Here is a 23,453-nt window from a genome sequence, read left to right as displayed (position 1 = left end):
TGTGTGCTAGGTGAGTACAGGTGATTCACAGGGAGTAGTAGGCCTGGGATCTGTTGATTTGTTTTCCTGCAGAGGACTGACCCTTCCCTTGTATGCAGTGGGGTAGCTTCCTGGCAGGGTACATATTACACAGATTTTTGTGATGGTTTTGTCTTCAGTTTTACTCTGTGAGGAGATGACCTGTCATGAAGATGCACCATTTATACCACTTATATGATTATTTATGTGAGAGAGGTCCCCCCCCCCCATACTAGGGGTTTAACTCAGGGCCTCATGCTTGTTAGGCAAGTAGGCAAGCATCTACTACTTGAGCCATGTCTCCAATCTTTTGCTTCTGGTTTGTTTTTTCAGATAGGTCTCTTGCCATCTTCGCATTGACTAGTCTTAAACTTCAACCCTCCTCCCTGTACTTCCTGAGTGGTTAAGATCACAAGTGTGTACCCTGAACTCTGGGCCTGGGTGCTGTCACTCATTTCTTCAGCTCAAGGCTAGCGCTCTGCCATTTGAGCCACAGCGCCACTTCCAGCTTTTTTCTTTTTGCTTATGTGTGCTGAGGAATCGAACCCAGGGCCTCATGCATGCAAGGCAAGCACTCTACCACTGAGCCATCTTCCCAGCCCTGAATCTCTTATTTTTGAATAGAGTAATAATTTGTCATCCAAAAGAATGATCCATGGAGATCTTTCAGTGAAACAGTTTTTTTTTCCTAGTGACAACTATACACTAAGAATAAAAGAGTGACTAGAAACATTAATTACTTGTAGAAGGACAAACATTTACATTTCATGTTGATTCTAAACAGGAAGAACAAGGCTAACTTCTTAGAAAAGACTAGGGCAGAATTTTGTACTTTCATCTTTCACTTAATAGATTAATTGCTGTTCAAATGATCTGATCTTCAGCAAAATATTATTTTCTCTTACCTTGCTCTATCATAAAGAAAATATGAGTCTTATGTCCATAAGACTCTTATCTCCAACAAACCATTCAGAAAACCGGAAGTGGTGCTGTGGCTCAAATGGAAAAAAATGTACTCATACCTAGGTAACTGTAACTACTCTGTATATCACCTTTCCAATAAAAATAAATAAAAATTTAAATAAAAAAGAAAATATGTCACAGAAGAATTTGGAAAAATAGATTTTAAAAATAACTCATCTAACTACTTTAAATTTTATATATTCTCTTCAGGTTTTTTCATATCTTTTTAAGTTAAAAATGTACCCAGGAACTGGTGGTTCATGCCTATAATCCTAGCTATTCAGGAGGATTGTGGTTCAAAGCCAACACAGGCAGGAAAGTCTGTGGGACTCATATCTCCAATTAACTACAAGAAAACTGGTGTTGTGGCTCAAAGTGGTAAAGTGGTAGCCTTGAACAAAAGGTGACTAAATAAATAAATAAAAATATAAATTTCCTGTGTATCTAGGGAAAATATAATTCATGCAAATTCACCATAACTGAGAATGGAAAAAATGAAGAAGACAGTTGTACCTTTCTAAATTTACAATACTAAACTATCTGTAACTCTGCCATTAATGCCAGCATCCCTGTACATCTGTCTTTATCTTCATATAAAGTGGAAAGTTATAGATTCAAGAGTATTATATAGATACTGGATTTAACAGTGACATTCATGAAGCTAGAGTACCTATTAACTTTGTAGTTTCATGACTGACATTTGATTTCTGTTTTGCTTTGCTTCCGTATCAGAGATGATTGTTGACCACCAGATTGAGACAGGCCTATTGAAACCTGACCTTAAGGATAAGGTAACCTATACTTTGCTCCGGAAGCATCGGCATCAAACCAAGAAATCCAATCTGCGTTCCCTGGCTGACATTGGGAAGACTGTTTCCAGTGCAAGTAGGATGTTTACCAACCCTGATAATGGTAATGTAGAGCTGGCTGGATGCTACCTTCTTTTACCTGTCTGTCTCACTCACCTTTCCTCTCCATCTCCTGCCATCCTTTCTTCCTCCTCACTGGACTTCTCTCTTATTTACTCAAGTTCATATGCCACAGTCATTTCATGATATATATATTTTATCCAGTTGGGCGGTATACAGTCTTGCTGGGAAGATTTTATTGGTTTTGGAGGTTGTAAATATGATCGCGCCTCACTTGGTCCTTTTGTCTACTCTGATGGAGAAGTTTTGCTTATAACTCTGAAGAAACAACTAAATATTTCGGATGACCCGACACATGTGTCGATATTATTGTGTCCCTCAGGGACTGTGTCTTCAACATGATAGTTTACCAGAATTAGGAGTAGATAATAAGATAGGATAAATGCTTTGAAATCTCATATCATAGTGTTTGCTTTGTTTGAGAGATGGCATCTAGCCTATAAATGATCATTTCAGCCAAGTAAGACTCCATATTATTAAAAAATTTCTTATTTGATAAATGATGATATATTAACCCAATTATATAACAATAGAAAAGGCACTATGTCCTACTTACTTTTTATTGTACTTAACAGAGATTCCTTCCTTCCTTCCTTTCTTTCTTCCTTCCTTTCTTTTTCTTTCTTGCTTTCTTTCTTCCTTTCTTGTAGAGTTTATGCTTTGGTGAAATGAGAAGGGAGCAGTAAGTGTCTGTGAAGTATAGGAAATAAAGGTGTGCAAAGCATTGGGTTAGCAGAATTAGATCTAGACTTGAGTCCCATCCTGTCTATTTTGGTATTAAGAGAAATAGATAGATAAGGGAGATTCTAATCCATTGCCTTTAGCTACACTTAAGAATAACAGGTGTTGTGAAAAAAATGAACTGTATAAACAGAATTCCAACTTAGACACTTGCTTCCAGAAACATGATTTTTCTAACAATAGTAAAGAAAATGGAAGAGTTTATTGTAAGCACACTTTCTGTTATTTTTTAAAAGCAGTACTGGTTACAAAAATAATTAGAATATAAATGCTTTTTATAAGATACATTCATAAAAAAGAGCATTCCTAGTACAGTTGGATGGTTCTACTAATACCTACATATTGTTGGAGATCATTTTTTTTTTTTTTTGCCAGAACTGGGGCTTGAACTCAGGGCCTTGCACTCTCTCTTGGCTCAAGGCTGTCACTCTACCATGTGAGCCACAGCTCCACTCATGATTTTGTTTTATTGGAGATAAGAGCTGCATGGAGTTTTCTGCCTGGACTGGCTTTGAGCTGCGATTCTTAGATCTAACCTCCTGAGTAACTAGAATTACAGGCTTGAGCCATTAGTATCCAGCTTGGAAATGGTTTTGTGTACCTCCTTTTAATTCTTTGTTTTTGAATTGCAGTTTTGAAAAGAAAAGTTGTTTAATGGAAAAATAAAGGATGAACAATTTGTTGTAATTAGTGTTATCAGTATTTCATTTTAAACAACTCATATAATTTTGAAATTATGGCAGCCTCTCCTATGCACCTTATGTGATCTTCTTTATCATATTCAATTAAGTTTCAAGAATTGGAAATTTTTGTTTTGTTTCAAATCATGGAGCTGTTGGTAGCAGAAAGGAGTAAATAAGTGCACTATTTTCCCGGGTTGCTATATTTGCAGAGTGTGACTACAGTCGGCAGGCAGAATGCCTTCTACTAGAATGGTGGGTACATTTCCATGAGCTGGAAGGAAATGGGAGATTGGGAATAGATGAATGTCAGAGTCCAGTATCTTGTGCATTTGGAGAAAAAAATCTGGTTGTGGAACACTAGTAATGTGTTGCTATTGCTCTCATTCAATCTTCCATTCTCTCAATGGATATCTGTACTTCAGAGGAAACTTGCAATTGCCCTTGTTATTCTCCTTTTCACTCGTGAAATGCTGTGTATACTGGACAGAAAGCAAATAGGAAAGGCAGGCAGTTCTTTTTCAGCTCGTTAAATGATGAGCTTACACCCTGAAGCATGGGATGTGATTAGTTTTCTTTTTAAACATGTTATTATTGGCCCTTGTGCTACCAAGCTCTCTTTAAATATCACAGGCAAGGTTTGTTTTTGAGAGATCCTTTAGAAATGATTTTCATGTGCCTCCAAGGTACATTATTGCAGATTATAAGATAGCACATTTTTGGCTTTCTAAACTGACAAGTTTACACAGTTACCCTTATGTCTTAGAGTTTAATCACTCAATATCTCTACCAACTATGAGATGTTCTCAGATTAAATTTCTTAAAAGAATTATATAACTATTACTACTATTTTAACAAACCAAGATCCTATGTCTACTGTTGTGGAAACCAGATTCTAATATTTTCATGGACAACCTAGATAAATTTAAATTACCTTGGTCTTATATAATAGACTAAAAAAGTGGACCCAGTAGCCGAGCACATGGGGCTCATGCCTTCAATGCTAGCTGCTGAGGAGGCTGAGATCTGAGGATTGAGGTTTGAAGCCAGCCCAGGCAGAAAAGTCCCTGTGAGACTCTTATCTCCAGTTAATCACAGAACTGTCAGAAGTGGCACTGTGGTAGAGAGCTAGCCTTGAACAAAATGGAGCCCAGGGACAGCACCCATACCCAGAATTTGAGCTCCAGAACCACCAAAATAAAATATAAAAAGGTGTAACTGTACAGTTTTTTTTTACAACAAAAAATGTATTTAAAAAAGTAAAAGTAACATTGCCAGCTTTAGTTACACAAGCAACCATGTTAATAAATGGCTAAAATTTGTGGACTTACTTCTTCCAGGAGGTAGCACTTATCCCTTCATAAGGGCCAGTTGCTATCAGAGATATTGGTAGCCATTTATTACCTACTGCTACTACTAAGAATTAAATTATGTAAACATATAATTAAATGACTATATTAAATATGAAGGCAATAAATACCCCAATTCACTGTTTCTTATTTTATGACATTTGTTCTGGAATCTGTGCTCTTCCCGAATCAGCCTTCTAAGTGCTTGAGTTTACAGGTATATGCCACCATGTCCGTAACTACTAAAACCAAATTTTATTTGTAATTGCTCCAGACAGAATCATGGGAATAAACATAGCTTTCACTGTGTGTATTATTGTCAATTGCTACATACCTGAGAAAACTCTGAATTCAGATGGTCATGTCTGCCAGACACTAAATTTTAGGGATATTTCATGATACATTAATAGAGGTACTTCGGTTGAGTTAGTGGCGCATGAAGAATGAACGGGGTTTTAGATTCCTTTGGTATTGGATTTTCCTGGTACTGGATTTTGTCTGAGATACTTAAGTAATAGTTCTCTATTATTTTAATTTATTATGAAAGAGTAATAATCCAGCATGGGGACACTTGGTGTAACATCTTTCAAATCAATTAATTGCATTAGAAAGTAAAAGTAAAGTTTATACTTAATTGGTCATTATTCAATAAAGATTTTATAAGATTTTATGAGGTTAATTAATAAACATGCTTTAAAAATCATGATTTGAATTAAAAAATATCAAAGGAAAACATATCATTTTTTCACTAAAGCTTACAAAAGAAGACCGGGACCTGAGTTAAAGGCTTAATTCTAGTGTTCTGCTATCACTACATTTATCAGAATTTGGGTAAACCATTATCAGTTTGTTCCTTTGTTCTTGGTTTTTCCATTTCTTTCTCAATTCTATTATAAAGGTTAGTTCTTTTTACCCTTCATCGTGTGGAAGCATAGATATCCTTGGGTCAGAGCAGCTTTGGTAATCCAGTTAGACCTGTGCTATCAACTTCACTTTTCACCAGTCCAATTTCATGATCTCATCCTTCTTCCTTTCCCTTTCCCCTTTCTCTCTCTGTCTTTCTTTCTTTCTCCCTTCCTTCCTCCCTCCCTCCCTCCCTTCCTTCCTTCCTTCCTTCCTTCCTTCCTTCCTTCCTTCCTTCCTTCCTTCCTTCCTTCCTTCCTTCCTTCCTTCCTTCTGTTCTTTCCTTCTTTTTTCTTTCTCTCTCAGTTTCTCTTTCTGTTTCTCTCTTCCTTACCTCTCCTTGCCTCTCCTTGCCTCTCACACTCAGGGCCTTGCACTGTCTCTTGGATTTTCTCTCAAGTTTTCTGCTATATCATTTGAGACACCTTCACTTCCAGCTTTTTTTTTTTTTCTTTTTAGCTTTTACATCAACTTTATTCTCAGAGCCAACCTGCATGAGTTGACAATACCCCCACCATTGCCAACTATTGTATGAATCATATTCTTTCTTACATGTGCCACACTCATATTCAACAATGAGTTCTGGGTTGTAGAGGATTTGCTGTTTGCACCTGTCTGCATGGTTTTGTTACAAATGAAACAAAGGCACACATACAATTGCTACCGCTTTCAGCTTTTTTTGCTGCTCAATTGGACATGAGTCTCACAGACTTTTCTGCCTGGGCTGGCTTCGAACTGCAATTCTCAGCCTCTTGAGTAGTTACGATTAGAGGTATGAGCCATCAGCACCGAGAATGATCTAATTTTTCATGAGTGGAAAGTTATTTCTATTTTTCCCAACAAAAATTGCAAAGGTAATGAAATATCCAATAGAAATAATGAATCATTCAATGAACGTTACTTAACTTGGTACAATATGTTTAATCACAATTAAGGAAGAAAAAAATCTCCTATCAGTGGAGTATTTTCTGGATTGTTTTCCTTGTCACTTACTATGTAGGAGAAGCTCATGGATATAGGCCCGTTTTCTTTCTTCTGTCTTATGGTAAGGGATATTGGTACCTTTTAGCAATAGGAAGGCTGGAGGCCCTTTCTCATTACAACCTTTTGGTACAATAGTCTGTCCCTTAAGTTTTCGTCTAAATCTTAGTTGAAATCTAAGACTTACAAATAATGATGGAGTTGTGGGGGGCTGGCAGCTGGCTGTGCAGTAACCAGCTTGTTAAGGTATCTTAGGGCCTCTATATTTATAGGGACTCACACACTGCTCCTGATTACAACCCAGGGTTTGTCCTCAGTTCACCACATTTTCTCCCCTTTCTACTCTCATGCATAAGGCGTGTACTTCACTTGCTGCCAGGACTTGTTGCTCCCATTTTCTCCTGGCCACATCCTGCCTGTTGGTCAGGATGCTGCTACATAGCTGCTTTGAACATAGACATAGTTAGCAAGGTAGAGAATACAATGAAAAGAAAATAAGGTCAGACACTGGTGGCTCATGCCTGTAATCCTAGCTACTCAGAAGGCTGAGATCTGAGGATTACAGTTCAAAGCCAGCCTGGGCAGGAAAGGCCGTGAGACTGTAATTTTCAATAAACCACCAGAAAACTGAAGTGGCGCTGTGGCTCAAGTGGTAGAGTGCTAGCCTTGAGCTGAAGAGCTGAGGGACAGCGCCCAGGCCCAGAGTTCAAACTCCACGACTGACCAAAATAAAAGAAAGAAAGAAAGAAAAGAAAAGAAGGTTTTGTTTGTGGGTTAGTAATTCTTCATTAGTTAAGAACTTGTTGCTTTGAATCGGATTTGAGCTTCGACCTAGTCAAACTATTTGGTCTTCATATTAGATGAAGCTGTCTGGACCCTGGCACGTGTGGGGTGTGGTAGGACCACTCACTGCCAGAGTTGGCAGGTATCTCAGTTCCATTCGCAGTTCTTTGGTTTGTGCCGGGCTTTGGATTCCAACTTGCTAGTTGTCTCTGGCTGAATTGCTGTACTTTTCAGCCTGTCCCCCCACTCTTGAATTCAGACATGGCCCTTGAAAGGGTGAACATTTCTCTAACTTTCCTCACAGGCTCTGTTCCTCTGATCCAGGCCTTCATGTATCTCTCATTCTACTGTGAGTCAGGTAGTATCTTGCAGCCCATATCCAATGACGATGACAGTCATCTTCCCAGGTACCTTTCTGCATGCAATCAGTGCTTTCCAAAACTTTGGAGCCCCTATCCATCTGTTTTGTTCTAGACTCTCATTTTCTATGCATTTGTACAGCACAGATGACTTTCCTGGCCAATATCCAGTGAATGGCCAAGCCCTTCCCAATCTTAGACTATAACAACCAATCCATGGATTGTTTCTAGCACAATGCCTGAATTAAATTATCCTTTAGTAATAGGAGCTGTTTGTGGTTAATATTATACCCATCCATCCTGCACCATTCTTAATTTTCTTTCTTTGCCCCAGGCAATGACTGACCTTCCAAATGTATAAAGTTCAAATCTTTAAGTAAACAATAATTTATTTTTCTCCAGGGGGACATTCCATCTAGAATTTGCTAATCTACCCTGCTCTCCACAGCAATGAAGACTTTGGCTTCAGGTTTTTCACATTAAAGCCTTCTTCACATCTTCTTGAAGACACGATGCCATCTTTTCTAATATTTAGAAGCAGCAGGGTTATTTTTTTTAAATGGTGGTACTGAGGCTTGAACTCAGGGCCTCTAGTTTTTATTTGGCTTTCATGCTCATGGTAGTTGCTCTAACACTTGCACCACACATCCATCTAGCATTTTTCTGGTTAACTGGAGATAGAATCTTTCAGAATTTTCTGACAAGGCTGGCTTCACATTTCAAGCTTCAGATCTCAGCCTCCTGAGGAGCTGGTATTACATGTGTAAGTCAGTGATGTCCACAACAACATAATTTGAGAAATTTATGTGAGTCTTCTTTTGAGTCTTTTTATATTTTGTAAAATAAGGATAGTCATGTGTTAATTGTATATGTAACCAACATAGTCATGTGTTAATTGTATATGTAACCAACAGTAAATGAGATTTGTGAAAATAATAACTACATGAGATACTGTTGTCAGGAACAGCTATGAATAAGAATAATATTAAGAGACAATCTTAATGACTTTCAAATTTTAAATTGAGGGCAGAAATTTAATTTTCTGCTCTTATTTCATATTTTCTTTTTCCCTATGTTTCTCATTCTTTCACCCTCTTCACTCTAATCTGAAAACATTCTTGGAGTTTTATTTTTAAAACAGTGTTACTTTATCACTTCACAGTTGCCAAATAATAATACATAACAAGCTGTCATTCATAGGCTTTATAGTATTTTAAATTTAGAGTATGAATGCTGATCTGTCTGTGTGAGCATCGACACGTCTTTGCTACCAATAAACAATACATGCCTAATAGGATGTTACCACGAAATGAACCTCTTTTTAAATATTACAAATGGTCTCTTTTATATAGCCAGGGTCTGTGATGTACGAAGAGAACTGGAATGATTCTTTTTGGGTTAGCCTACCACAGATGAGTACTCACTTCTTCTTCCTTTACCCTCTCCAGGAAAAGCCATGTATTTAAGGAACACTGAATGACTTGCTGCTGCCAACCCTGAGAAATCTTCCAAAACAGGAGAGTGTTAGTAGAGTCTTGTTCTCCTAGCCTCTTCTTGCTCTGACAGCAGATGGAGGAGTAGGTGTATATCTGGGACCATATCTGGTCTCTGCAGAAGAAAAATGGAGGAAAGAGGAGGGAGGATAAGGAAATGTGAGAAGGGAAGGTAAGACATAGATAAGGTGTGGGCTGTTCACTATGACCCCTCAAAAGTTAGAGGGGGAGACAAAGTCCACCCATGCAAACCCTGTTTCAGTACAAATACAAATGTCAAAGAAGAGGCCTTTCATGGATTGTGAAGCAAGTTTCTTAAAAATAGTGTGTGAGCTCAAAGTGTATTTTTTGTTGGATTTGACAAAATTTATTTATGTAATGTAGAATGATGTGTTGATACATGTATACAATATAGAGCAGTTCAATCAGGCTAGTTAACCCGTTACCTTAAATAATTATCATTTATTCCTGCTTTTCACTGAAACAGCATGTCATTTGATCAATGTCTTTCTATCCTCTGGTATAACCAGTATTTCTCTTTGGGCTTTTATGAGCTCTGTTGTTTTAGAATTCACATAAAAGTGAGACATGTTATTTGTTTGTCTGTATCTGTCCAATTTGATTTTAGCATTATGATCTCTATGTTTGTCCATGTTATCACAGACATAATTGTCCTCTTTATTGGACTCAATAGTGTTATTTTTAGCTTGTGTGTGTGTGTGTGTGTGTGGTGTGCATGTGTGTACACATACCACATTTTCCAAATCTATTTATTGGTTGATTGGCATTTAATTCCATATCTTGGCTTTTGTGAATAGTGCTGCAACAAACGTGGACATGCAAACACCTCTTCCTTATACTGATTTCAGATCTTAAAGCTGAATTTAAATTAGACTAAAGATACTTAGTGTTTTTCAACACCCTTCAGATGCTGAACAAGGTAAGCATCATTCCATTGATGATATCAACAGCAGTAGCAACAATAATACCTCCCAGTTTTTAGCACTTACTATAGACCAGCCATTGCTCTCAGTGGTGCTTCAAATGTCTCTAATATCTCCATTTGCAAGTGATAATCTTGATACTCAAAAAATGTAAAAAATGTGTATTAAATGGAGGGACATATCATGCTCAGTAACAATATGCCAGTTCAGGTACAAGGGCAACGAGCTTCCTCATGGATAACTTATTTATCACATACTAGTGAATTCAGACCTCTTACTTTGTGTCATCATGTGATGTTGACGGGCACTGGTGCCATTATCTAGGCAAGACTATGCATCAGACATGGAGGATATAGAAGATAGTTGAATGCCTTTACTGGATTTCCAAGAGGAAATTTCTGGGCAACATGTCTTATGTGTTTAAAGTTGAAATATAGCTATAATCTTGCACTAAATTTCTTGGGTAAATTCAAGTGAAAAACAAACACAATTAGGTGCTCAATAATTATTTAATTATTCACCATTGCACTCCAAAAAGAATTCCAGTGGAACTTGCCCCTGGCTTGGGGCAAGCTGATTCCCATGGGGAATATGAACCATTAAAATCTATTTACCCTTTTCAACAACTTCTATAATCTAGGTATTGGAAACTGTCACTCAAAAGTCTTTGGAGCCATATCTTTCCCCATCAAGCCCCATAAGCTAGTTTCTACCTTGTTCATCCCTGAAGTCAGGCAAAAATGACTTAAAATAGGTAAGACAGTAGCAAGATGAGTTGCTTATTTTGTAGCTCAAGTGGAGAAGTGGTACCGTGAAAGCTTTGGAGATGGCATACATAAGGTATCATTTCCATCTCCTCGTAGAAACTTCAGTTCTAGCTTTGGGAGTTTTTCAGAATTTCATCTTTGGGATGAATTATGAGGAGAAGTAAACAACACTAGAGGGTTACAGAGTTTGCATCTCTTCCATTGCAGAACACAGAGGCTCCAGCAAATCAAAATGCTGTAATTTGCCAATATAAGTAATGGATGCTGTGAGCCTCCCGATTTCATGAGGGTAAGCAGCCAGATGGCTCTAGTCAGGCTTTGCTAACACACAGGTGCCAAGTCTCTATGGGCAGTTCCATTTTCATGCTTGTCTTGCGCCAGGTTCTTTGCTGGTTTGTATGTGCCAGGCTCCATTCCACTTTCCCCTAGATATGGAGGCTCAGTACCAGTGCAGGCAGTGCATGTGAAAAGGAGTTTGCAGCTGTAGGTTCTAGTAAGTCTTATACTGACATGTTGAGGGGATTGAAGGGGTTGAGGAAAGTTAATTGTCAGCATCTGAGTTCTGAAGAAGCTGCTGGCCACCTGTACTCATTCTAGGAACAAGGCATGGCAGCAGTACTTTTAAGTCTGGGTGTCTGCATTCTCATTAGAAGCTAAAGGAGCACAAAGGTTCTTCTGAGTTTACTTTGCATTAGTGTCTGTAATAATGCATTTCAGCAGGTCCTCAAGAAGTTTGTACAACTTGATAAGCCTTCAGGAATATTAGTCCTTCAAGTTGACAAAGGAGACTAGGAAATGAGACCTGTTCACTATGATAATATACATTTCTAAATGCTTCCTTCTTGACAAAAGCAATTTTGGAATAATCTCAACTGGTTCATTGCCTTTTTTTCATTTTTCTTAGTGCCATAAAAACTTGCAAAGAAGTTCAATTATGGGAAACAATTAAAAATTCAGATTGCAAAGAGAAGACATCATATTTGCTTCAAACAGGTGCTGGCACAGATGGCTCGCTCACAAGTCCTGGCTTTATTTACAGCTTTTAAACCCAGACAGATAAATTGACAAAAATGTTTCTGGATTTTATAATGTACTGAATGCCCAAATTTGGCCATAAACTTACATTAATTTGTAAATGATTCAATTTAAAACTTGACCTCCCAAGTCACTGGTAGACTTTTAAAAAGACCATTTGCTTGCCCTGTCTTTTGCACAATTATGTGAGCAGATTAATTTTGCTTTTGATTGGACATGGTTGGTTTATTGCCTAGATCTTGTAATGACTATTTGTACAATTAAGGAAAAACTCTCAAGTCTAATTGCATGTAGTCTGCTGGTTCTGTGCTTTTGACAACTATTTCATTCTAAAGGATTATTAGCTGTCCATTACTTTTCGCTCGCCTTGGAGTATGGTTCTTGATGAGAATAGCAAAGCACATGACATGAAATCCAGAGCCCAATAGAACCATCCTGAAGAAGACCAGACCTAGTTTGTCATTGTGTCAGGAGGAGCTATATCATGATATCTTGCATCATTACTTGCTTGTTCAAGATTTGCATACATAGATGCATCACTTTGCTGGAAAGATGTCTTCATACTTGACTTAATGGGACAAGTTTTTATTCATCCTGAGATGGTGTTTGTTGTACAACATTCTTCCAGGGCTTCTCTTGGTATCAACTTTAGTTTTTAGGAAGCTGTATTAGTAATCTCTATGCCTCTTATAGACACCAGCTATTGTATGGGCACTGTATATTCAGGTGAGTCTCTATCCTCAGCGGGTTTCTGCTTATTTCAACTGTGGTTTCTATTCAAGGGGAAAGGATACTACCTATTCTAAAATCACAGTTGAAATAAGTATGAAGAGGTACCAGAAAAGGAAGACTAACATTGCACTGGTTAATGGGTTTGTATGAAGGAACTTATTTAGCTGTATCCCAGTGTCCTGTCATTAGAGGGCTAAACGGCAAAGAAAATTGAAAGCCAGCTCTGTACTCATCAGGGAAAATATTTCAGACATAAAGGTCTGAAATGTTGCTTACTGCATTTGTATGCAAGATCCATAGAAGGGTCTGTTGGGTAGACCATCCAAAAGCCGCTTACTCATATACTACTGCATCCCCTGAGCTTCACAAATATGTATGTCACTTTCCTTCTGTGTGCTAATGTGGTGCAAAATTATTAACAGTCTTGATCTTACATCTTGAGATTGCTGTTCATTATGTAAACCTTTCTTCTGGATGCAGTCCATGTTTTCTTGTATGTGCACTACAGGGTGGATCATCCACTGGTATTTGGGGAACTCTAATGATTGAATGTAATGTCTGTTTTTCACAGACTTTTTCATTCTGTGTTGGGATGCAGGGTCATGGGAGGGGGTGTGTTTCATTGTAATTTGTCATTGTTCTTCTTTAACCCGCTTGTGTGATTTGCTTTAGTATTTTTTTTCTTCTTAATTAATGCTTCCATCCTCATCCTTGCTGTGGCTGCTCATGTGTCCTCCTCCTCCTCCTGTCTTCTGCTTCTGACACTAAAGCCCGCAGCCCGCTTGAGAACTCAGTGCCCTGCCTAGCAAATTGCACGTTGGACGATGACCCCCGAGTGCGGCGCACTCCCAGCGAGGGATGGCTAAGTAAGTCAATGGCTGGGAAGGGGGCAAGGATGGTGGGTGCGGGAGGGCGGGATGTGATTTGGGTTCATGGTTCCTGAGTGGAGGGCAGCCTTAATGTTGGAAAGGGCGAGTCTTATGGGTTCAACTCTCAATTGTTTGCTGGTTCCTTCTACCAAAGAGGACAGAAGTACAGAATTTTCTGGGTGATCTGCTGGCCTGAATGCAAGTTGAGTTCCTGGTAAGGCAGTGGGAAGACTGAGAATATGGGTTGTGGCTGGCCCTGGCAGCTTTCCTTCTCAGTGGCACTTTTCAGAAGCTCAGGTTAGTCATGGTGATCCTTGTCTCTTCAGAGGATTGTGAGGATGCCCACCTCAATAAGGCCTCAACTTTAGGTATCAGCTTTAAGTTTGTAGTAATCTCTGTGTTTCTTAGAGACATAAATAAATGTTACATCTGCCCTTGTACAAATGCAGATGAGTCTCTGAATTCAGAGGGTTTCCTTTCTAATGAGGGAGACAGCATAGAAATGGATGTCAGTTGTTCAAAATAAGTGAAATTTATGAGAGCGATCTCTCTCTCTCTCACACACACACAAGGTGTTTTGGAAACACCTTGGCTTGTGAGTGGTGATGTTGGAAAAGACTTTTCAAGCATATGATTTTACTTACATCTTAAAGGGAAAAGTGTGACTTTTGTAATGGGAGAATTAAGGAAAAGCCCACTATGGAACTATTAACTTTGCTACAGAATAGGTCTAATAAAATTGAATAGGAATTCTTCTTGAATAGCAATAAAATTAACAAGCATTAATTCATTGATTTTCATTACTTCTCACAAATGCAGGCTAACTACTTTATATGATACCATTTAATTTTCTGAGCAACACCATGCAGTTGTCATTATCACCATATGTACTATGCACATGAAGAGATGAGATTTTTTTTTCCAAAATCAGTGAAATTTATAAAGGTCTAGGATGAGACTTGAACTTTATAACATGAGTGGTGTCTTATTTAAGTTAAACTATAGGAAATCTCACTGTAGCACATGGTCAGATTGCCAAAATGATTTGAACCCCCATTCCCTTTGAGGTTTCAGTACTCACATAATGTTTCTAGAAGAATCATGTATTCTTTCTAATAAATTAATATATTTCTCAGTGATGCCTATTGGGGAAAAATTAATTCAGGGAAGCAGCTCAGGAAGGATTGAGTTTAGTCTTAGACCTAGCATTCCTGGTTTCATGACTTCAGGCAAATTGCTGCTATTATAAATTTGGGTTTCTCATCTATGAAAGTGAATTAATTTCAACCTATGTAATTAATAACACTTACGCTATTAGTGTTTACAGGAATTGCTCAAGAAATTATACTGTTTCTGTTCTTTTAAAGTTTTATGTATTCTATAACAGATATTCAAATGATATCTGTGGGTAAAGCATCAAGAAAATTGATAACTATGATGAGTTTGTAGATGATGAGAAAAGATAGAAACCATTTGGAAGTCAGACTCAGACTACAGCCTGTGTTAATCCATCTAAGAACACCTATTTTAGTAATGGGAAACACTTTCTCATCATCTATTCATGTTGTATTCTCTCTCTCTCTCTCTCTCTAAACGGTTATCCTTAATGTATAATCGATCGGTTTCACGTACTCTAGGACTCCCAATTATTTACTATATTCAACAAAGTCAGTATAAGATATTCATTGAACCTGGTGCCAGTGGCTCAAAGGTGGCCTGGGCAGGAAAGTCTGTGAGACTCTTAAGCTCAATTAACCATCAAGAAGCAGGAAGTAGAGCTGTGGCTCAAGTGGTAGAGTGCTAGCCTTGAGTGAAAAAGCTCAGGGAAAGTGTCCTGGCTTTGAGTTCAAGTCCCAGGCTGGCGCAAAAAAAAATATGAATAAAAGATAAATTGATTAAAGTATACACATCAGTGTTAGGTCCTGTTGTTTTCACCTACCTCCCCTCTCTCATTTTAATGAATTCCTCTTCGAATCTGTTTTTCCTTTTACTTTTGTCTTCTAAAGTGCCTTACCCTTAATCTTTAGTTGATTTCCTGACCACCCACAACTGCCTTTATAAGAAATCTACTCAAAATGCGAATGAAGTTCCATTTCTTCGTAACCTTATTCTTTTATAGCACCAAAGATCTTTCAAGTGTTAAAGTGCCATAGCTTCTATTGTCCATGTCTCACAGTTGGAGATTTATATTTTATGGTTTATGTCTCATCCGTAGATTTTCATTTCATCTACATATAAAATGTTCCAGGAGTTGTGTCTCAGGCTTAGATGTCTTCTCTAGTGTGAAGGAGATACTTCAAACATGGATGTTGTATAGTTTTCATGTTCTGAAATAATTTTTGTGTGTACATTTGTTGGTATTGGGGCTTGAACTCAGGGATTTACATTACCTCTGGTTTTTTTGCTCAAGGCTGGTGCTCTATTACTTGAGCTATACTTCTACTTCTGGCTTTTTGCAGGTTATTTGGAGATAAGAGTCTCGAGAATTTTTCTTCCTGAGCTGTCTTTGAACCTTGATCCTCGGATCTTAGCCTCCTGAGTCGCTAGTATTACAGGCATAAGCCACTAGCACCTGGCTTCTGAAATAATTCTTAGTACTCATAATTTCATTAACAACAATACCAATGACAACAACAAAACCTGGGTTTTACTGGAGACTATCTTGGCCACGGGAAACCATCCACCAGAAGTAAAGAGTGTTTACATATAAGAAATTTTTCTTCATATTAGTGATCTAGTAAATTTGATTCTTAATTCTTCTAGTAGCTAACACAGTATTACTTTTTAAAACATGGCAAAAAATATCAGTTAAAAAACAGATGTGCAATACTATTCTATTAGAGTAATCTTTCAATATTCTTAGCAAGCTATTTTCTGTACCTTAAAGTAGCTATCTTTAAAAAGCTGCTTTGAAACGGTACTTTTGGGGCGTAAGCTCTCATCATTTCACATTGTGTGCTTCTTATCTTAGTTGTCACCTGAGGCAGATGTGAGCTCAGAGCTCTACCCAGATGCTGCACCGTATTGAATTACAAGTTGGAACAAAACCAGAAATGATATCCTCACACAGATCTCACAGGCAGGTCTGAAACCAGCCAGAGCCACTGAGAACAACAGAGAAGCTTTCGCCTCCACTTTTCAGGACAAGTTAATACCAACCTAAATGCTTTGCCATTATAGAGCCTAAGAACATATCCTCTCTTTGTAGATCTGAAATGGCTCTTCACTCTGAACGCTTATCTGTGAATTCAGTTTGACATCTAACAGCCAGCATCATTTGAACCCTTCGAAAACACTTGTCCTGTTGAAGTTAGTGGCGGTGGAGATCAGCTGCTTCATACTCTCAGGTCTGAGGTTCAAAGAAGAAAGTGAGGCTCAGAGCTTTTCCTGCCATGGTCTGCACATTCCTGGTGTCTGGCCTCACTTGGCTTTGTCCTGGTCTGTCTGGCTAGTTTGTATATCCACAGACAAGGACCTGGTCCAGTTCGGTGCTTTGCCTTTTAGTTACTTACCCACTATGTATTTTTACTACTGTCCTAAGTATAATTATTAGTTAAGACTGCCTCCCCTCTCCCCAAATGAAACCACAGTGGTTTGCCTTTAGATTCTTGCTTCACCTTTCAATCAGGTTGCATAGTTATCACTAAAACTTAAAAGAACTAAGTTTTTAGTGGGGCTTTTGTTGTTCTCTGTGTTTTAGTTTTCTTTAGACAGGGTCTCACTTTATAGCCCAGCCTGGACTTGAACTTCTGATTTTCCTTTCTCAGCTTTCCATGCATTGGTATTATAGGCATCTACCACCACTTTTAGGTCCTTTGGTTGATTTTATTCTTATTTTTGGCATTTGAAAGCCAAAGAAAATCCAAGTATGACTTTAAAAGTTCCTTCATTGTAGCTGTTTATTATCATAAATTTAAAAAGCCTCTTTCATCAATCTGATGTATCTTTAGAATTTTTTTTTGGTTAGTGTAGACATTGGAAAACATGTAGTATACAAGAACAAGTTACAAGTTCTTAAAATACAGGTAATCTGACCTTTGTTTTTTTAAAGGAATTATTTCTTTATTCTGAGTGCAGAAAGAGGCCTTGTGAGTTATTATTTAATAGACTAAAATATATTTTGATTTTAAGCAGTTTATAGAAGGGAGATGAGAATGAAGAAAAACTTAGAAATTTAATTTTATTTCAGAATACTGACTACTTAGTGGAGATTTCAAAATTAGGGGAGATTTCAAAAGGCACAGACTTAGGGAAAAGTTGAATTTGCTGAAATTATAGAGGATTTTCTTTTCTGAACTTCTTTTTTCTTTTGCCAACCAGAAGAGTTTCAGTTTGTGAGAATTCAAACTGGTACTTGACAAAATGTTGATATGTGTAATGTGTTTATAATTTAACTCTTCCTTTTGTCACTTTTCCTGACTTGTCTATTCCTTATTTCTTCCTACTTTCTTTCAGACTTAGAATCTTGGAGCCAAATTTGACTGTACACTTTCCTCCACCTGAAGTAGATTACTAAATCTGTTCAGTGTCATTTTAGTGATGTTGCTTGTTTTTGTCCCCTTTCTAGTCTTTGTGTGTATGTGTGTGTGTGTGTGTGTGTGTGAGACAGAGAGAGAGAGAGAGAGAGAGAGAGAGAGAGAGAGAGAGAGAGAGAGAGAGAGAGAGAGAGAGAGAGAGAGAGAGAGAGAGAGAGAGAACACTGTGGCCTGAATGCAAGGCCATGGAGATGATCTCATGGACTTTCTTGCTTGGACTGGCTTTGAACTTTGATTCTTCATAGTTTAGCCTTACTAGTACCTAAGATTATAGGAGTGAACCACCAGCGATGGCTGCCATTACTTTTGTTTAGGTTTTTGCTTTCTCTTTCTCAGCCTGTTGTCTAGGATCATTGCCTGTAGTTAGGCATAAGCAGATGCATCGTATACCTTGCCTTCCAGTTAATCTATCATAGCTAGGTGGTAAGTTATCTCCTCCCATGGTAATGTTCAGTGGTAGGTCAGTGAATTGAACCCTTGAGCCTGGCATTCAAAGCCCAAATACAATGATGTACAGTTGAGTTACTGTTAGAGTTGCATTACATTACTGTGCTTCCTAACAGTATATTTCAGCAGCTCTTTACCATTGTCTGAATTTGGGTTCAGCTGTAGTATAACTTTCCACTATCATTGTAGCAGTGGACAAGAGTCAGGGTGAAGCACAGGCTTCCTCTTAAGCTTCTACCCAGAAATGATACATGTCAGTGTCCTGTATATTTCATTTGACATAGTCATGTCTCCACACCCAGGGACAGAGAATGCTTACGTTGAAAAGTACCAAGGGCGATCATAATTCAGACATACGTGGTGGGCAGTCCTAATGGCTCCCACCCACTTGAAATGGGAATTGGAGCCTTGGCTTTATAGAATATCTTTTTTGGCAAGGGTGAGAGTTTTATGAAGCTATGCAGAGCCACTATGCAGCAAATTTTCTTCTTGTGTATCCTTATAACTGTGCGATAAAGGTTTCTTCATGGTGAAGGAGGGTTGGGGTATCTAGTTTAAGAATCAGTGGAACTGTGGCTTGAGAGAGGACTTCTGAGATAGACTAGATTAATTTGAAGCTGATGGGGATGGAGTGTCTGATAAATAGATAGATGGATAATAGATTACTCTTATTAAACCAAATAATATCTGGATTTAATTATTGGAGACAACTGAAGACTTAACTACTTGAATTGGTATTCCTGTGTACATATGGGTGAAAAGGACGGGAGGCAAATCAAAAGCAATACTTTAGCTATGGATATCAATTTCAAAGTTAATAATGAAATTTTCTTCTTGGCAGCAAATGGTAGAATTTTACTTTGATGAGAATTGCTGGCAGAATTTTCAGAAATAAGGCTTTCTGTGGTAAGGTAAATGGTTTGATGTTTATAGTTGTTCTAGTAATTCAGATATAAGTTCTGTTCCTGTTAATTTGTCTTGCATTACTGTACACTTCCTATTCATTGCTGCTTCTCTATGATGAGAGAGAGAGAGGGAGAGACAGATAGACAGACAGACAGAGAGATAGAGACAGAGAAAGAGAGATACTCCTTTAGCAGAACTGGACCATGCATTAAGAGTAGAACCTGAATAACCAGAACAATGTTGAACAACATAAATATTCAGTTTACCACAGAGGGAAAAAGTCATAGTTCTGAAGATTCTCTTGGCATGTTTTATGTATTCTACTTTAGGTCCTTACCTCTTTGTGGGTGATTTCAAAAACCTCTTCCTTTCTTCTCCTCTAGTCTTACTTATAATCCATCCCTTTCAATTATTATAAGAACATATCTAAGTTATAGGTATTAACACACAACTCTATCTTTAAAAACCTTAGTGAATGCTTCATCAATTTTAAGTCAAACCTCACATTCTTCAGACTGACTTATATTTGTAAGATCAAGCCCACGTTCTTCAGCCTGTGAGGGTGCTTCTGAACTAGTTGTGTGTTGTTTTCCTACACCATCTTTTGATATTACCACTCATGTACAGGCAATATATATTCTGCTGTACTTGGACTCCAAGTTTTTCAATCCATCATTCATTCATGCTCTTCCAGCAGTCATTGAAAGCTCTTTCCTTCAGGAGGCTTTTTAAAATAAAGATTTCTCTTTATTCTTTCTTCACATTTTGCCAAAGAGCCTCTCCCTCATTTAGGCTCTTATAACCCCTTCCCATCGTTATTATCATTACACCGTAATATGAGTATGTTTCATTTATTGCTAGCAAAGTGTCTAGCTCTTGAACCACATCACATTCATCTGGTGCTAGGTTGGACTGGACCAGTTCATCTATATGATTCTGGCTGGGGTTAAATTTGTCATTGCTGTATCCTTTGTTACCACTATGTTGTTATGGAGAGTATCTTTTCTCATCATAGTTTTTTCCCAGTCCCTTAGCTTTTTCAACTCAAAGCTTGAACTCTACCACTTTGACCACAACTCCACTTCTGAACATTTACTGGTAAACTGGATATAAGAGTCTCACAGACTTTCCTGCCTGGGCTGGCTTTGAACTGTAATACTTAGTTAGATCTCAGTCTCCTGAGTAGCAAGGATTACAGCTGTGAGCTCCCAGTACCTGACCTTTTCTTATCATCCTTACGAGCTTAATCTGAAAGCAAGTAAGAAAGTATGTAGCATCTCTTTAACCTTAATGTGTAATATTCATAAGCTTGAGACAAACCTTACGAGTAATAGTTTTATTTCTAACTGTCTGTCTGTCTATTTTTGTACCAGTCCTAGGGTTTGAACTCAAAACCTGGGCATTGGTCCTTAGCTCTTTTTGCTGCTTGAGCCACAGCTCCACTTCGAGCTTTTTGGTAGTTTATTAGAGATAGGAGACTCATGGAATTTCCTGCCCAGGTTGGCTTTCAACTATGATCTTCAGATCTCGGCCTCCTGAGTAGCTAAGATTATAGATGTGAGCCACTGGCTTTCTTTTTTTTTTTTAATTGTAGGATGAAAGTTTTTGGAAGGATAGATAGTAAGTTTCTCCAATTCACCTATAGTTCCATGTTTGTATGGATCAGGTATCTTATCTATGTTTCTATCTATGTTTCTATGTATCTATCTATGTATCTATGTATCTATCTATGTATCTATGTATCTATGTATCTATGTATCTATGTATCTATGTATCTATCTATCTATCTATCTATCTATCTATCTATCTATCTATCTATCTATCTATCTATCTATCTATCTATCTATCTATCTATCTGGTGGTTTTGGTGGTGGTGTGGGAGCTGCTGTGTGGTGATGAATCATTGTTATTTTTGTGTATAAATTGGTTTTTTTGAAAACCTTTGATTTATCACTCAGGACCTAACAGAGTATCTACTAAGAGGTGCTTCATAAATATGAACACTTCACCTAAAAAAGAGCAGGCCAGGAATACTTTTTGGATTGTTGCTCTTGATATTGTCCAAGGATTACCAGCCTTAGTAGCATGGGGAAGCCCTGCTGCTTTTTTCTTCCTTCCTGTTTTGAAGGTTTTATTTTTATTATCTTTAGGTAGATGTACAGAGGAGTTGCCATTCATGAAAGCAATTCCCTGAGCCTTTTCTAAGTCTTCTGATGATAGTAGAATTTGACAATTGGATTCCCATATTGCTGAGTAGATCATTGTATGTATTGACTGAGGTTTCACAGCCAGGGTGAGGACCTCTACTTCAGCTACAATTTATACATCCTGATTCCCAACAAATATTCTACTAAGTAAGCAGGGTGGCTCCCTTGTTGTGGAGCTCAGTGAGGCTAAGTGTTGATGATAGTCATTAGAGCTATTCATCAGTACTCTCTAATTATTTTTTTTAAATTGTATTTTATTTTATTTGAGAACATACTGTACAGAGGGGCTACAATTACATGGGCAGGATAATGCATACATTTCTTACCAAGCATTGCAGCCTCCTCCTTTGTTTACCCTTCACTTCCCTTCCCCGCCTCCCCCCTCCCCCCACCCAATTTTACCCCCCTCCCCCCACCCAATTATACCCCCCTCCCCCCCCCCACACCGACATTGTAAAGCTGGTTTTGACATGACATTTTGTACTTCTCATTGTTGCAACAGGTCCACCTGAATCCTTAAACGACTTGTTTGTCCCCATCTCCTCCACATGTTATACTGACATCAAATATAGTGAAAGCGGGGGTTACACTGTGGGGGAGGGACATACAAAGCAACAAAGAAATAATCTTATAAATGCGTTAGAAACACATGCATGAAAGAAACGAAAACATTAAAATACATATTTAAGGGTTCATTTTCCTAACATCACATTATCTGACCTTTTCCGCTTGACTCATACCTATACTAGATATTGCAAATAAGGGAAACCATGGGACCTATGCTTCTTTGGGCCTGGCTTACTTCACTTAATATAATTTTTTCCAAATACTCTCTAATTCTGTACACATAAGACGACTTTACTCCCTCGTCCACTCAAAGGTAGGTGTGTCCACATATCTTGTTTTGTCTAAGGAAATGTGGATAGATATGATGGATTTCTTTCCCAGAGGAAGCTTCAAGAGGCAGTACAAGCTTCACTAGTCTATTTCCTCCCTTATCAGCAGTGTTCTAGAGAGAAGCTGCTTATGTATGTTGGTCTTGGGTTGAGTACAGAGGTACAGATTAGACCCCCAGCCAATCCACAATGATCATTAGCATTAAGGAAAAGAAGGTCACCAATGTTAAAGCATGAGAATCTGAGGTGGTTGTTTTCCAGTAACCTTGCTTTTCTGACAGGGTAGTTTTGAAGCCTCCCAGTAAGTGGGGGTGGGGGAACCAGGATTGAACTCAGGTGTAGACTCCAAATGACAATTTGCCTTTCATTCCTCCCTCAGTATCTTATTCTGTCTGATCCTGGTTTCTCTATTCTCAGCTACAGATACTGCTGTTATTTGCTGAGAAGAGGTATGGATACCAACGAAAGCCAGGGGGGGAAAAAAAACCCACAGAGTTTTTCTGTTTCAAGTCAGAAAATGAAATTCCTGGTGTCTCTTAATGAGAAACATCAAGTCAGTCTTTCAAAGACTAATTTTGTGGGATATTTCTGTTTTCTAAGGCTCATTCTTCTAAACTCCAGGAAACAGTTGGAGCCCACATACTACTGAAGGCTGTGATCAGCTTTTGCTTTAGAAAGAGCCATGTGCTCTGTAAGCAGTCACCATGGTTACAGATCGCTGTATAGTCTCGTTAGGTGATTATATTGAAGAGAGTGATATCAGCATCCTTTTTGAAGAACAGGGTAAATCCAATTACCATGTCCAGTTTTTTCCCTTGGCAAAAGGCTTAGGTTAAAAATCACTTCTTCCGGCATGCATTTAGTCAAGGGTCTGGGTTGAGGAGATTGCTGTAATTATGAATATTGAATTATTTCT

General features: G+C 38.1%; 1 protein-coding gene and 1 non-coding gene across 4 annotated transcripts in view; one reads left to right on the top strand and one right to left on the bottom strand.

Moving 5' to 3' along the window:
- Window positions 1–23,453, top strand: part of Slc4a4 (solute carrier family 4 member 4) — a 366,043-nt gene that overhangs the window by 172,977 nt on the left and 169,613 nt on the right. For all 3 annotated transcript variants that reach the window (XM_070012959.1, XM_070012960.1, XM_070012961.1), the window contains exon 6: window positions 1,714–1,893. In XM_070012959.1, coding sequence (XP_069869060.1) covers window positions 1,714–1,893 — 180 coding nt within the window. The remainder of the gene's footprint in view (window positions 1–1,713; window positions 1,894–23,453) is intronic.
- On the bottom strand, window positions 6,121–6,245 carry LOC138821145 (small nucleolar RNA SNORA40). The gene has a single exon (XR_011370082.1). It is a non-coding gene; the product is annotated as a small nucleolar RNA SNORA40 (small nucleolar RNA).

Source organism: Dipodomys merriami, unplaced genomic scaffold, assembly GCF_024711535.1.
Source record: "Dipodomys merriami isolate MVZ:Mamm:240054 unplaced genomic scaffold, mDipMer1.0.p SCAF_9, whole genome shotgun sequence".
Classification (NCBI taxonomy): Eukaryota; Metazoa; Chordata; class Mammalia; order Rodentia; family Heteromyidae; genus Dipodomys; species Dipodomys merriami.
This window is presented reverse-complemented; position numbering and strand designations above follow the sequence as displayed.